This window comes from Carettochelys insculpta, chromosome 4, assembly GCF_033958435.1.
Source record: "Carettochelys insculpta isolate YL-2023 chromosome 4, ASM3395843v1, whole genome shotgun sequence".
NCBI classification, from domain to species: domain Eukaryota; kingdom Metazoa; phylum Chordata; order Testudines; family Carettochelyidae; genus Carettochelys; species Carettochelys insculpta.
Genome location: NC_134140.1, coordinates 48,562,073 through 48,578,205, shown reverse-complemented (window position 1 = coordinate 48,578,205; position 16,133 = coordinate 48,562,073). Strand labels below are relative to the sequence as shown.

At 39.6% G+C, this 16,133-nt stretch overlaps 1 protein-coding gene across 8 annotated transcripts in view; it reads left to right on the top strand.

The window, feature by feature from the left end:
• The window catches only part of FRYL (FRY like transcription coactivator), a 352,830-nt gene that overhangs the window by 298,715 nt on the left and 37,982 nt on the right, over positions 1–16,133 (top strand). For all 8 annotated transcript variants that reach the window (XM_074992742.1, XM_074992743.1, XM_074992741.1 and 5 more), the window contains 3 exons: positions 9–185; positions 3,896–4,099; positions 6,953–7,117. In XM_074992742.1, the coding sequence (XP_074848843.1) occupies positions 9–185; positions 3,896–4,099; positions 6,953–7,117 (546 nt within the window). The remainder of the gene's footprint in view (positions 1–8; positions 186–3,895; positions 4,100–6,952; positions 7,118–16,133) is intronic.

Sequence of the window (16,133 nt, the reverse complement as noted above, 5' to 3'; positions counted from 1 at the left end):
TTCTGTAGGTTGTATTTTCATCTAATGAAGACCTGGAGGTTGGGGACCAACAAACTACCCTAATTTCAACAACAGAAGAAGTAATTCTAGAGGAGGATATGGCTGTGGAAGATAATGCCAGTGAACAACAGTTTGGAGTTTTTAAAGATTTTGACTTTTTAGATGTTGAGCTGGAAGATGCAGAGGTGAGATCTTTGGAATTTCTACTATATAGATGTATTTTAGAATGTTTTAAAAGCTGGGTTATGTTATAATATTAAGGATCGGGCAGAAATTCCATAACATCACTGATTCTCATCAAAACAAAACCTTAACTAAAAATTTTGCAATGTCAGATGCGGACAACAATTGTCATTCTGAAGTAAGGTTTAACTGTTCACTTATTCTGAAGAAATATGTTTTGTAGCCAGGGAAATAAAAATTTTGATAGTAAAGTGTTTACGTGCCACTGAGCTTTTGGAATAGTAGGGGGTGCCAAAAGCCAGCTCCCTTATTCTTGTGCACCTGCTTCTCCAAGATGGATGGTGGGTATGAAGCCAGGACTGGGGACACTGGACCCAGAATGGTGAACAGCTGGGACCCTGATGGGCAAGGGTGACATGACATAGCAGCTGGGATAGGTGTGGGGGCTGGCAATGGTGCCATAAGACTGTTAAGTAATGCCCACTGTGTAAGAATGCTGTCTGGTAAGATGAAAAATGTTGACAAATGGAATAGCATATTAGGAAATCATTGCAATCTTAGGCACTCCTTTGTTTCTACATTTCCAGAATTTCAACTATTAAGATAGTAATAGTATATACTAAAATGGAATCGTATCTCAATGAATTGTCATTCACGCAAGATTTACATTGTAAAGCTGCTCTTACCTTTGCTGTTCATACTGTTTGACTAAGATGGTTTGATTTTTCACATTTTCCATTCTGCTGGAGTAATAAAATTGGGTGCTAAAAGGTTTAAAAGTTAACATTGTTATTATTTTCATTGTGGAAGAGCCTCCAGTCCCCAGTTGTGCATCATGATCTGTTTAAGTTAAGCATTGTGTTGAACACATCATAATTTGAAGGTCTTAATCTGACCACCAAAAGCGGGTGTCGGAGTTTAAAAAAGAATGAATGAATGAAAAAAAGATCAGTACTTTCTGGCTAAGACTACACTGGAAGCATCTGTTGACAGTAACGTCTGTCAACAGAAACTTAGTCAACAGTGCATCTATGCCCAAAAGCAGATCAACAGAGCAATCTGCTCTGTTGACAGAGAGCAGCCAAACTGTCCTGCTCTCTGTTGACAGAATGGCTGACCAGAAGCTCTGCAAACAGGGCTGCCTGGTGAACCAGAAGCCTTCTCTGTTGACAGAAGTGTCTACACTGCACTTCTGTCAACAGAAGCATTACTTCTCAAATTTTCAAGAGAGAACACTGTCGAGACAAATGCAGAGATCTGTCAATACTGTCGACAGAATGCTTTGTATTTGTAGATGCTCCCTGAGTTATGTTGACAGAAGGCCCTTTCTGTTGACAAAACTCTCTAGACTAGACACAGCCTCTGTAACTTACCCTGTTGTGTCTGGTTATTATAGAGCCTACAAAATATTACATTACTAATAGGAGAACCTTGGAAGATTTTTAGATTCAGAATAGCACCAAAAAGACTAGACACTTATCTAAACTTTGAGGTGCTCTCTCTTTCCATCTCTAGTTTCTCTCTCTCTTGTTCCAGGCTCCAGATCTCCTCTTTCCTGACTTCTTCAGTTTCTTCTCCCTTCCTTCAAGGTCTCCAGCGCCATACACTTCCTCTCCCTTATGCTGCTTCTCGTATTCCTGTGACAAATTACTTGTCCAGCTCATGTATACCCACACACATCAGCCCAGAACGCTGGTTTTCTGTGGCCTTCCACATCTTTCTATGTCTGATTCCCCCAAGTTGAATTAAGAATAGAATGAATTGAGACAAGATACATATGAAAGAACTAAGACTCAATAGAAAAGCCACAACTGCTTGCCCTATAATGTTAACATCTGAAAAACAGAAGGTTTTGGGGCAGTGTGAATTTTGCTTTTCCAAGCTAAACCGAACTTCAAAATGTGGTTCAATATCAGTTTTAAGAAATCAGACTGAAATACAGCCATTTTTTATTCTAGCTCAACCACTCATGGTTATGTCAAATTGTGCGCTTCCTATTACCAATATACAACATATAGGGATAATGAATAAAAACACAAAGGCTACTTCTACACTAGGGGAGAACTTAGCAGTGACTATGCTAATAGGAGTAAGGGGATTTTGACATTGGTGGGGTCCTTTTGAAAAGGACTCCTGTGTAGAAAAGCTGCAAGCGAGCAAAATGCGGCACTCTCAAAGTGCCATGGCCGGCAGCGTGCTGATGAGGTGCTGAATATTCACTTCAGCGCCTCATTAGTATTCTCCAATTTTGGCCATTAGCATGGCCATTTCGAAATTTTCCCCTAGTATAGACATAGCCAAAACATTTACATTTAGGACATCACTTTTGTGTGTGACATTATGGAAATTTATATTACAGTTTGTATTAAAATATACTGTGTGCTTTTTTGCTAATACTTAAATGCTAGCAGTCTGAGGGGGAAAAAACAGATTAGTTTAAGGATGTTTTCAGTGCTTTCATCCCTAACTCTTCATTTATGTTTGCATGCAAATACTCTGCTTCTCTGGAGCACACAAAATTCCTGAAAAAAGTTGGAAAATACGAATAATTTTCATAGTGATAACATTTTGAACCTCCATGAAAGACAACCAGTTGCTGGCGTAACTTTGGTATTTTCAGGTTTGAGGGGACTAGACCTTTGGGCTGGGTGAGGGAACCATTATTAACTAATCTTATTGGCTATATTATTATTGAAGAATTGATCAAGGCCCCAGAAGAAGCCAAAGATCTTACCTGTCCACTTAGAATGGAAAAATGGTGACTAAAATATAGATTTCACTTAAGGTGCAAAACCACACACCATCCTTCAAAGCTCAATTGAAAAATGAGAAAAGGGAGGATCTATCCACACACTGATATTTGGGATCCCCTTCTAAATATTGATATTGAAAAGTACTTAATATTCTTCAGAAAGTCTAGTTAAAAATGTCAGTTTTCCTCCAATCTGATTGCAATTATGACTTCATACGTTTTGTCAACTGATTGTGGACAGTTAAAGTCAATTTAAAATTTCATCTGTGTTGAAGTTGAAATATTTCATTCATTGCTTGTTTAAACAGTTGTATTACCTGTTACATGAAGGAAAATGTACTGTAGACATGTTGTTTTGAGTGTTTTGTCTCAACCGTTCATAACTAGTTTACATAAAAATGTTGAAATTTCAGCTCTTTTGACTAAAGCTTTTTCCAGAGCTTGAATCAGTCTTCTACAGTTGGCAAACCATATATAATAGAACTTTTCCCCCAGTTATAGAGAATCTTACATGTTTGTCCTCGTTCTTTCTAATTATGTGTGTTTTCCTTTTTGCTAACCAGGAGCTGCAGGTAAGTTGCAGCCTGGTGCAGTGGCGTGTTTAATCTGTTGCTGTCTGTGGTGTGTGAGTCTGAGCTTAATAGTCAGATATATGTAATATTGGTATAATTATGATTATAGATTATATCCTTAGTGAGATCCCAATACAAGATGTCCAAGAGAGAAATTTGAGAATTGTGTTTCATTTTATGCTAATTGCAGGTCATTTGCCATATATCTTAAGCCTTTTAAGTAAAATCATTACTTAATATATTTAAAATTTCAATAAAATTGAAGGGCTGATTGAAACTCTGTTCACAGTGCATTCAGTTTCCCTGTGTCTTCTGTGTTGTCTTGATGTAATCATTTCATTATTATATATTTGAGATGTCTAGCAAAAACTTTGGGTTTTTTAAACAGGGTGAAAGTATGGACAACTTCAACTGGGGAGTCCGTAGGCGGTCACTTGACAGTATTGACAAGGGAGACACACCTTCCCTTCAGGAATGTCAGTATTCTGGTAGCACACCCAGCTTGAACTTGACTAATCAAGAGGATACTGATGAGTCCTCAGAAGAGGAAGCGGCACTGACAGCAAGTCAGATATTATCCCGATCACAGATGGTAAGCCGAAGAACCCATTTATATCCCAGTTTTATTTAAGCTTTAGTTAAATGGTTCTATCAATAGATATTTTCAGAGAACATTTTTCATGCCATTGTTATAAAATCTTCCAGCTACAAATTCAACTCTTCATCTGCATCTTTTAGAAGCAAATACTGGTTACAGCTCCCACCCATAATCATTGAAAGCCTTGGACACAGATACATTAGTGTAGTTCAGCTTTTGGAGAGGCATTTCCAAAGCCTATGAAATGAGTTCACAATCTCAGCTCAGCGAAAGAGCTCCTCTATCAGTATCAGATATGTTATTGAGATTTCAGTGCTTTGTTCTTTCTTCCAACAATGTTCTTTACATATATAGTACAAAGTTTTTTCAAACATTATAAACATTATATTGGTTTAAATAGAAGAAGTTTTTTTTCTTTTGTTTTAGTATTTGGCAAAAGAAAGCTTGGACTATCATTTGCAAGTTAAATAATCAGTGTGCAAAAATAAATAACTAAAACAGCAGCTGGTTTTATAGGAATTATGAGAGTGTTCCTCTTTAAAATTGCTCATCTGTTCCATTCTCATTTATTATATACTCTGTAAAATAGACTAATGCAATACCACTTCCTGTTTATTTCTCATTTATATAAATTAGCACAGGTTTAAATTAAGTTTTCTCCAGTGCAGATATTTGCTGGTCTAAATATTCATACTAGAGAAATCTACAATAATAATCTAGATGTTCTTGTAATGTGAAAACACAAACATTGTTTGTCTAGTAATTTTTCTTCTAGGATAAAAGTGACATTCTTGTTATAGTCTTCTCTAGCAATTAGATGTTGATATGCAACCAAATATCTTTCATTTTTAAACTTGGAAAATAGGTTAAGTAGTATACTTTTTGGCAATTGGATAACTTATGGAAATTTTATTGGTATCTAAAGCCTGCTCCCCTCTTGTTCTCAAGTCCAAATTTAAAGGTCGTGGTACTATTTTGGGAACAGGTATCCTCATCGCAAGCTATTGACACTAAAGCAACTCTTTATTTTTATTATTTTAATAAAACTATGACAATATTAATCCAAGTAAACATAAGTGTTCTCATTACAAAAAAAAAAATTGTCTCCTTTACCTATCTGTGAAAAAAACATATAGGCTATGTCTACACAAGCCCCAGAACTTTGAAAAGGGCATGATAATGAACCTAATTGAAATATGCTAATGAGGCACTGTCATGAATAGGCAGCGCCTCATTAGCATAATGGTACCTGCAGCACTTCAAAAGTGCTGCTTTCAGTCACACATACACACAGTTCATCTACACAGGGCCCTTTTTGAAAGGACCCTGCATACTTTGAAATTCCCTTAGTCCTATAACCAAATAAGGGGATTTCGAAGTGTGTGGGGTCCTTTCGAATAGGACTCCATGTAGATGAGCTGCGTGCGATTGAAAGCGGCACTTTCGAAGTGCTGTGGCTGCCATTATGCTAATGAGGTGCTGCATATTCATGGAAGCACCCCATTAGCATCTTTTGATTAGGTTTATTATCATTCCCCTTTTGAAGTTCTGGGGCTAGTGTAGACATAGCCTGAATGAATAATGTGTACATGAAGTGATAGCACAGAAATAATAACTTTACCATCAAGTATGTTTTTTAAAAACCCTTTAAAAAGAGCCAGATGATTTTGGAGTAGATCTGCAGATACCAGGAGAAATGACAACTTTTATTTTAAAACCATGTATTATCCTATGTTCTTCATATAGCATATGTTTACGCTGCAGATAAACACCTGAAGCTGGCTTTTGTCAGCTTTCTCCTGCTGCTGGAGCCTGAGATTTGGGACTTATAGGGTACCTGGGACCTTCAGGTCCCAGAGCCTAGGCATCAGCCTGAACTTAAGTGTCTACACCACGCATGCAAGTCAAGCCCCACAAGTTTGAGTCAAGTGATGTAGGCCAGCCATGGGTATTTAATTGCGATGTAGGCATACCCATAGCAATCATAATATATTCTAGGGTCTGAGGTTTGCCGGAGTGCATATGACCTTTATGTTTGACATAGATAAAGTGATATATCTGAAGGATATATAAGAGGTATATGGAATATATTTATATGGCACAAATACAATTTAACCAAGAAATTCAATACAGATTGTACTTATCAAATAACTGAGCCCTTTAATAAGGATTCTGGAGTATGCAAGGCCCTTATATTGGTATCACCAATGAAACCAAATCCATATTTAAATTAAAAAAAATAGTTTGGGTTACTACAAAAATAGCTGTTAATGTAACTATTACAATTGCATTAGGTGTCTGTGCCTAGTTGGACAACCTCAAAAGCAATATCGGGGTGGGAAGAGAGAGAACCTACTCAGCATCACTTTGTTGTTACAGTGACATTGGCTGGGAAACATCTTCTTTACTACTTTCCTCCTTTTAGGGAGAGCTATTTGAAAAAAAGAAAAAACTCTTTATAAACTTAAAGAAACAAATCCTTGGAGGTAGTCATAATTGTGACACGTCTCAGCAAAATCTTACCACCGCCTGTGCCAAGGAATTTCAATCTAACATCTTTCAGAAACACAAAGTCTTTATTAACAAAATAGGAAATGTATTCTGTGTAACAAAAAATCACTTTAAATTCCCTTTTGAAGGAAAACTAAATGTTGCAGATTAGTACATAATGGTTTGAGTAGCACTGTAGAGTAGTTCATTAATATGTGGTTTTTGTAAAGTGAAGATAAACATTAATACTTAATGTTGACGCTCACTATTTCCAGAAGAACTTCAGTTAATTTCTTGTTCTAACTTAGATGGTTTTAGTCAATGACTGACATATTTCACTTTTTTCCCCTCTCTTAGTTAAATAGTGATTCTGCTATAGACGAAACAGTATCAGATCGTGCAAGTTCATTATTGCAGTCTCAAGACTCCACTAGCAGTATGGGAACAGAAGAGGTACTTCAAATCAGAGCTGAGACCCCAAGTTTGGAGGCTCTAGATAACTCTAGCAACCAGCTGCCTGAGGTGGGGAGAAATGTGGGCTGGTGCATGACTGATTTGGGCTCTTTCTAGCATTGCATAGTAGCTTTTGCTTTCTTTTCAACAGAATTGTCATCTGTTAAACTGATTATTTGATTTATCTTCAATATTTTTAACCTGTTGGGGTATCTTGTTGAATATAAAATGTCTTCTGGAAATGAGAATCTCTTATGATAGACTCAGGAAATTTACTGCAGGTTAAAAATATTCTTGAAGTGCTATTAATGAGCATTTTTGTGGTGATGAGTTATAATAGGCTTATGTGTGAGATGCTTTTTCTGGGTATGGTGAAAATCTATCTGTAGCAGTGTTTTCTTTTAAAATCCTTTGCTTGTTTGCTTTCTTTGGATTTATGTGATTTGGGTGCTATGGATTGGGATTAAAACCTCAGCCAGCTGTGTTAATAGTTGGTTCAATCAAATAAGCCTTTTAAAAGGATCTCAAAATGCTAGTGGCATATTGGAAAGGCCTGTGTGGAGTAAGCCAGGTTCCAGCTCATGACCACCCGGAAATCTGTGAGTATTTTAGTTTCTTGGTTGATTTAAAATGTTTTTAAAAATCCTTTGAATAGTTTTAAAATACCAAAATTTAATTTTAAAACAAAATTAGTTCACTTTCAACAGGGTCTATGGCATAAAAATATACTAGCTTGGACCAATAATCCATTTAGCTGCATATCCTGTGTTCTGAAAGTGGCCAATGCCAGGTACCTCACAAGGAATGAACAGAACAGGCAGTCATCAAGTATTCAATCCCCTGTCAGTTGCTTGTTTCTGGCAAACAAGAGGCCAGGGACATCGTCCCTGCCCTTCCTGGCTAATAGTAATATCCTCTGGCAAAGAATTCCCCAAATTGACTGTGTATTCTGTGAAGAAATACTTCCTTTTGTTTTAAATCTGCTGCCTATTAATTTCATTTGGTGATCCCTAGATCTTGTGTTATGAGAAGAACTAATTAAACTTTGCTTTCTTCACACCAGTCATAATTTTATAGACCTCTGTCATATCCCCCTTAGTTGTCTCTTTTCTAAGCTGAAAAGCCTGAATCTTATTAATCATTCCTTCTATGGCAGCAGTTCAATACCCCAAATAATTTTTGCTGCCCTTTTCTGAAACTTTTCCAGTTCCATCATGTACCACTTATCACTGTGTCCTGAAAAAATGTATTAGGTACTAAGTACTAAAGGGCATGAAGTTACCTCTTATGTTTGTACCAGGGTAGAATACTCATTTTTCTTACACCTTTCCTGTGAGATACTCCAGATACTGATCTTTGTGAGAGTAGCTCCCTACCAGTTATGGTAAAACAATCATCTGTCCTCGTCCTGAGTTTCCATGTTTACTTAAGCCAAAACACGTTTCAGCAAATGCAAGGCGTTATGGGACACTTAGCATACGAGAACAGGATTATAAGAAAAGATATAGGCCAGTTTAGGCTATATAACTGCTATAAGACTTATAGTTAATTTGTACTAAGTATTATATATCCTAAATATACAGATGTTATGCAAAGAATGCATATCGTGAATATGTATGTATAATATCTGTACACTAGAAGATTTATCTGATATTGCTAAGTTTTGTTCTTTTTTTTCATTTCAGTCATTGCTCTAGAGTGGGACTGGGGATGACAGGCGCACTATGCAACTTAAGTCAGTGAGAGAAGACTCTCCCAGTACTCTCTCACTGCAGCAGCTTGGGGCTAGGTGAGAAGTGGCTCTCCGTGGCCACTACAGCAGGAGGGTGGGGTATGTCCCCCACCTGGGGGACACAGACAACTTTCTCAAATATATAATAGATAGCCGTCTCTTTCTGCACCCATGCTGTTCCAATGGGTGTCTCGGTCCCCATCTCTGTCCCCTTGCTGCCCTGCCTGGTTATTGTACAGCATAAATGTCCCTGCTTTCCTTCCCATATTCTCTGCAGCCCCCTTAGCACAACTCTCTCTTTCTGTTGTATGAAAAAGTTGCTTTCCAAACACATCCCACTGTCCTGGCACAACCAAACCATTACCTTGCTTTAAGTTATGATTAAGAGGAAGCTGCATATCAAATTTCATAGTCCTAGCTCTTGCCGTTTAGGAGGAGTTCTTGAACACACACATTCACAGACAAACAAACTCTCCCAAATACACAGTAGACATGCACACAGGCACCAGTATGCATTGCTCAAGAGAAGAGTCAGCGAGACCCCAGTCTGACCCAGAGTAGGCAGATCCCCCTGTACAATTGTCAGAAATACTAAGAAGCATGCTTCCTTTGAGAGGGACCTTGGGCTTGTGCTGAAAGGAATAGAATGAAGTACTCCTTCCTTGTATAGGCAAGAGAATGAAAAGCACTCTTAAAAGGAAAGAAGAGAGCACCTTCTGAGTCCTCTTTCAAGAGGAAAATTTCTTCTCCAGCACTTTGCAAGTTGAGTGATTCCCCACTACCAGAACTTCAGGCAGCCACAAGAGACCCAATGCCATCCCCTGAGTTCCAAAGAATAAAGCACCTTCCATCGGAGCAGTGGGGCCATCCTCGGAAAAATACTGTTATGGATAAACACTAAGCACCCCTTACTATGATGGTTGAACTTCTCACCAAACTGACTTCTCTAGTTCAGATGGGGGAATCCCAAAATCCATGGCACTATTTGCACTGGAACTTACATTCACCTCCTCTGGCAAATCAGATGACAATGTGAGGGAGCTTTTTCCCTGACCAAAGCAGGAGGTTAGTCCAGAAAGAGGATCCATGCAATTGCTCTTCTGCTCTAATAGATCAGGTTCCCCAGCTCAGAACTGGTGGTACCCAATGCCAGTGGTTCTCAGTCAGGGCTCTGAGGCCCACTGGGGAGTCTCAGGTAGGTTTCAGAAAGTCTGCCAAGCATGGGTGGCATTAGACTTGCTAGGGCTTATGGCTGAAAGCCAAAGTTCTGCCACACAGGACTACAGCCCATGAGCCCCCTACTGGCTGGAGCTGAAACTGAAGACTGAGCAATTCAGCTTTGTGCTGTCTTTATATTATAATGTCCCAGGCCACTCTGGTACCCCCCTAACACCAGCCCTGGATTTTTTATGCAGAAAAATAGTGGCTATGGAACTGCTAAGCTATGGAGTTTTTATAGCATGAAGAAACCTCAGAAAGAAGAATGTTGTGAACACCTGTCCGCTGCATCTCAGCCAATATTTGATTCCTTTCACTGGTCTTAACCACTGGGATCTATATGTGTATTACCCAGAAACTGTATGTTTCCATCAGCAATCACATTTCCTCAGGAATTGACAGAGGAGGGAAGAGCAATTGGAACTAATGAAACCACTGGCTCCAACAAGAATTTGATCATCTTCCCATTGAGGCAGTTATGCTGCCCTCAACGTCTTCATTAGGTGATTGTATACAATTTTAGAATTTGCTAAGGAGGGTTTCCAGTATATTCCAGGTCTCACTAGAGGAGGTACAGAAGACACTTAGCAAACTTTTAAACATTCTACAGAGGTATGGAGCCTAGCAAGGTGGTGCTTCCTATTAATGTGGTTACCCTGGAGCCTGCTATGGTTGTGTGGAATAAAGCAGCAATGTGTGTTCCCCTCTAAAGAGGACAGAGAAGAAACACTATGTCTCATGCAAGGGAGCAGAGTATTTGTTTACAACCGTGTCCCAAACTCATCGGTTATCCAGGCTGCCTCAGAAAGGATCAAGAGCTTCAAACCCAATCCACTCTATCTGACAATGACACTAAATGCTTCAACATACAAGATAGGAATATCTTCATGTCAACCAGCCTGTGATTCCACATAACTAACTGCTACACATTGATTTCTACATACAACTTTTTAACTGTTCTGTTTTTGCAGAATTCATAAACTTACACAGGAGCATAAGACTCAGTTTCAAGTTTTCATTGAGAAAGGGAAATTGATTACCCCAGGTCATCTCTCCAAGCTACAGTCAATGCATCAGTCAGGACCTCACTGTCTATGGCAGTAGCTGTCATGCACCCAAGCAGGGAAGGTTTGCTCTTATGGATTCCCCAAAGAAATCCAATCTCCAGGAAAGGATTTGCCTTTTGAAAGGATTCAAGGGCAACTCTCTACTCAGTGAGAATCTACAGTCTTGTACCAAGGAGGAAATAACAGCCCACAGCTGTACAAAACACTACTGACATGTTAGGTGTCTATCACCAAAGAGCGGTGAATCTCCATGGAAGTGGCGGAGGACTCAGCAGAGTAAGAACATTCCCCCTTTTTTTTCAACCTCGTATTAACAAATGCTTTTGATGGGACTTTCAAGAGGGCAAACCTACTCTGATGTCACATATACTAACTGTGAACCTCAGCAGTCAATATAGTGTCCATCTAGCCAGTTTCTACAAAGCCTGGTAGATAACACACAGCTGGTGCTTAATATAATTGGAGTACAGACTAACACGGCTACCTCTCTGTTATCATTCAGATAAGCTATTCTACTGAATTCTTCCCCCTGTCGCCTCCAATAATTATTTATCTATCCTACTTCGTGGACAATTCTCATGAGAAGATACTCATTCAAGAGGAGGGCACTTTTAACATGCTCTTTAATATTTCTCTGTCCTGCACCTTGTTCAACTTGCTGTGCTAGGTCTTCCACAAAGTTCTTCTTGTCCCATTTTACAGCCTTTAACTTCTTTGTTGGCTTCTGAATACAGTCTCGGAGCTTCCACATTGGCTGCTCTTGTTTTGCTGTTGTTGACTGCTGCTTTTCTGTCCTTTTGTTCCTTCACTTTTCTCAGAGGTTCTGCTGGAATTCATTCTTTGCGATACCTTGTCCTCTTTCCCAATGTCTTATAGCAGGTTTTTTCCCAGGCTGTTTTGGTGTGTTCCCAAATGTGTTCCATGGTAGCATCTTTGGGGATGAGGTTTGCCAGAAGTATGTATCTGTTGGACAGCTCCACTTGGAAACCAGCCCTTGTCTTTAAATCCATCCGTGAAGACGAAACTACGGATCTTCAACACAAACATGAATAGTGTGCTCTTATAGGGATGCTAGACGTGGTGTAGGAAAAAGTCTTCAAATTACAAGCTATAGACATTGATAAGAGATGCCTGAGATATATCCTTTGCATCAAATGGCAAGACTTTGTCACAAATGAGGAGCTTTGGAACAGAGCAGGACAAGAACCAGTTGACATTGAACTCGAGAAGAAAGTGGGGATGGCTAGGCCACACTCTCAGAAAACCATCATCCAGCAGAGTCCACCAAGCTCTCAAATGGGACCCACAAGGAAAACGCAAAAGAGAGAGACTTCAAACAACATGGAGAAGATGTACTGAGACTGAAGGACAACAACTGGGGTACTCCTGGAGTCAGCTTGAAGTTTTGTCCCAAGACAGTGAAGTGGAGTGGACTTACAGATGATCTATGCTCCACTCAGAGTTCAAGGGTTTAGTAGTAGAAGTAGTATGGACCATGGAAAGGTTTTTACTCCAAGTATTCTCTCCAACCACCCACACACAAAAAGAAGGGGGAGGGAGAATTGAGACCCATCTAGGAATTCACAAAACTCAGTCTTCATCCATAAATAGGAATTCAGGATAGACATCCTGTCCCCAGTGAACAGGCTCAACTGGTTCACAGCTCTCAATATACCTACTTCCACATGGAAGTTGGCCCCACACACAAGGTTTTTAAGGTTCATGGTAGGCCTGAATCATTACTAATACAGGGTGCTGCCATTTGGCCTTGCTGCAGCACCAATGATATTCACAAAGAGTATACCCTGTAGTAGCAGCCCTCTTCAGATGTCTGTCAGTTTTCACTTAACCTCAGCATCTCGCTACTTACGGGGAGATCTCAGCAGGAAATATTAGTGGCAACTAGTTTACTGTTTGATCTTCTGTCATTGGGTTTCTGCATCAACATAGAAAAGTCTCCGGTTTTGGTTCCTACACAGACTATGCAATTTATCAGACTGACCCGGTCAAGACCAAAGCATACTTGTCAAATGATAGCTTCCAGCCCATAAAGGAACATAAGTCCATTCATGTCTTATCCTTCTAGGTCATATGGTGTCCTGTACACAATACCCTTTGTGAGACTTACTTCCACTACCTGACAGATTTGGCTTTGACTGGTATATATATACACCAAGCAGACAAGGCATATGTTGGTCTCACTCCCAGTGTGAACTTCTCTAGTTTGGTGAGAGCACAGGGATCAAGTCTTGAGGGGAGTCCCCTTCACTACTGAGCATGGATGCCTCCTTGTTATGATGGGGCAGCTGCCAGAATGAACATAATAGTGAGGGTACATGGATTCTGCAGGAGTCAAGGATGCATCAAGACTCAAAGACTGTGAGGCAAGAAGGGGCCATAATAATCATCTAGTCAGACATTCTGCACACTGCAGGTCAGAGAATGTCATCCACCCATTCCGGTAATAGATCCCTAACCTCTGGTTGTAATCTAGATTTAAAATTAAAGAGAATCCACTGTATGATGTAATTCAAACAAGTAGGTAATCTGTGCCCCATGGTGCAGAGGAAAGCATGAAAAAAGGAGGAAGACTTCTTCTCAACCCCAAATATGACTGCATCTGGGCAAGATCCACTATCTAGACACCTTGGAAAAATTTCTCTGTAATAACCTGGAGCCCTCCCAGTCTCATATCCCATCTCTGGCTGCTGGAAATACTTGTTTCAAGCTCTCAATGCACCATGTGCCATTAAAACAGTGTCATCATACCATTCCTCCCACAAACATACCAAGCTCAATCTTGGAAACCAGTTTGGATTTTTGGCCCTTCTACTCCCCTTGAAAAGCTATTACAGAGCTTCCCTCCTGGGATAATTAGAAATCTTCATTTCCTTTGCAAGAACCAACTCTGCCTGTCTTTTGGCAGTTCTCACTTTTTTCTTGCACGTTTTGGCTGGAAAGAGGTAGTTTTCCATGCTGATCCATCCATTCTTGGCTTTCTCTGAATAACCTGTTTTCATATGCTTGTTCATCCAATCTGGTCTGCGACCCTTCCTATGATTCCCCCCTTGCTTGGAATATAGGCTTCAGATTATTTCTGCAACTTTGATTTTTACTTTCAAGCCTCACATTCAGATCTTTGAATTCTTCTTCAGTCAAGTCTATTTCCCTGATTGATTGATTTGGTTTTAATTTTGACCTTTTGAAATGAGGGACTTTCGTTGAAGATTTATTTTTGTTTATCCTTCCAGTTTAAACTGAATTAACTAATGATCACTTGAACCAATGTCGTCATACGCAGTATGTGAGGTCCTCACAACTTGGCATCACCTCCCATTGGTTCAGTGACTGATGAAGAAATTTATTGCATCCAAGGATGTCGTAGCCCTACCTTGATTAGAAGCACGTGCTCTCCAGTTTATAGCTGTGAAATTGAAGTCTTCCATAATTTCACAATTCCTAGCAGAGGTTGAGCTTCTCTACTCCAGTGCGCTCTCGCCCAGCAACATCCATAATCTGGCATGAGTTTAGTTAGCTGGATGACCATTTATCATGGATGTGGCCAAGTTTCCCGTGGTCCCATAAAGTACGTAGCTTCCTTACAAAAATCATTACCTAAAGATCAAAGCAAGTTCTTAATGAAGGACACAACATTAGTATGTATAACCACTGGCATTGCAGTTTTGTTAAGTGTTCTGATAAATTATGCCATTTTCAGATGTTCCTTATGCCCTTCTTTCTTGGTGGTCACTCGATAATGAGTAGGACATCTTCATGTCACTCTCCTATTTGTGTGTGTGTGTTGATGGCTGATCAGCCCAATTCTGGAGCCACAGATCTCATCACAGAAGGGGCAGGTGGTGTTAGCTGATGGAGTGGCATAGGGCAGTTTTTGATGCTGTTTTCTTCTTCTCCTCTTCTCATCTGCACGAGGGCAGGACCTCTCAAATTGTGCCATCCCCTCACAGATTGCTGTTCTTCACTGGGGATGGTCTTGGGCAAGGTTCTCCCAAGTATTGACACTGATGCTGCACTTTTTCATGTGTGCCTTCAGCATGTCCTTTTATCGCTTTTGCTGGCCCCCAACACTTCTGTCCTTCCTCCAACTTGGAAAACAGAATCTGTTTTGGGAGGCACTGATCAGACATCCAAACTATGTGACCAGTGCAACAGATTAATTTGAAAGAATTTCTGTATTAAAGAGTGTAGAAAATTTCAATCTTTGCCATGTGAAGAAGACATTCAGCACACATTAATATGAACAGCAATATTCAGAATAATTGCATATATCTGGCAGTTCTGTTTTTATCAGGAACTTCATGTCTAGGAAATAGAAGTGTAAACAGTCGTCTCTATTGTCCTGTTAATGATCTCTCTACATTATGTTCACTGCAGATCTGGATTCACCCATTGACCTTGATTTGAAAGAAATCAGTGTTAGAAATGGTCCACGGTTTTGAACCTAAATTTGTTTTTTCTACAGAGATCTTAAAAATATCTGACATACCCATATGTATTTGCTGTCCTGTGTTCAGAATAGGTACTTCATGTGACAAAACTCCACATTTAATATCTAAAAAGATACGTTAGGCATGATGTCATTAGCCAACAGCCTGACATATCATTGTCAAAATCTAATAGTTTCAGGACCAATGTGAGAATAAATGATGATGTACTACTTTTTAGGGATAAAATGTCTAGTCTTTAATATGTGTTTGGTTAGTTTATAGTTGTCAAGGCTGATCCCCACTCTGTCACTTCAAGTGCTGAATGTGGGGGCCCTCGAGACCTTAAAATAGTTTGCCTCTATAGGTTTCTGCTTAAAAGCTTCCCAAGGTCACAGATTCCCTGACTGGGGGTAGTTGCTACCGCCCAAGTGAGAAAAGCCCTCTTTAAAGCCCAGGCAGACATACTTCTGATGTCTCCCTTTGGGGTAACCTCAAGCTCTTAAACCTCCCTTATAAGACAGCTTGAAAACAAAGAGGAAGAAATTAAGCTGCAATCTAATAGCTGACCTTTCAGTCTTGTGTATACACATACACAGACCCTTCTCTGGGACACAGGAATC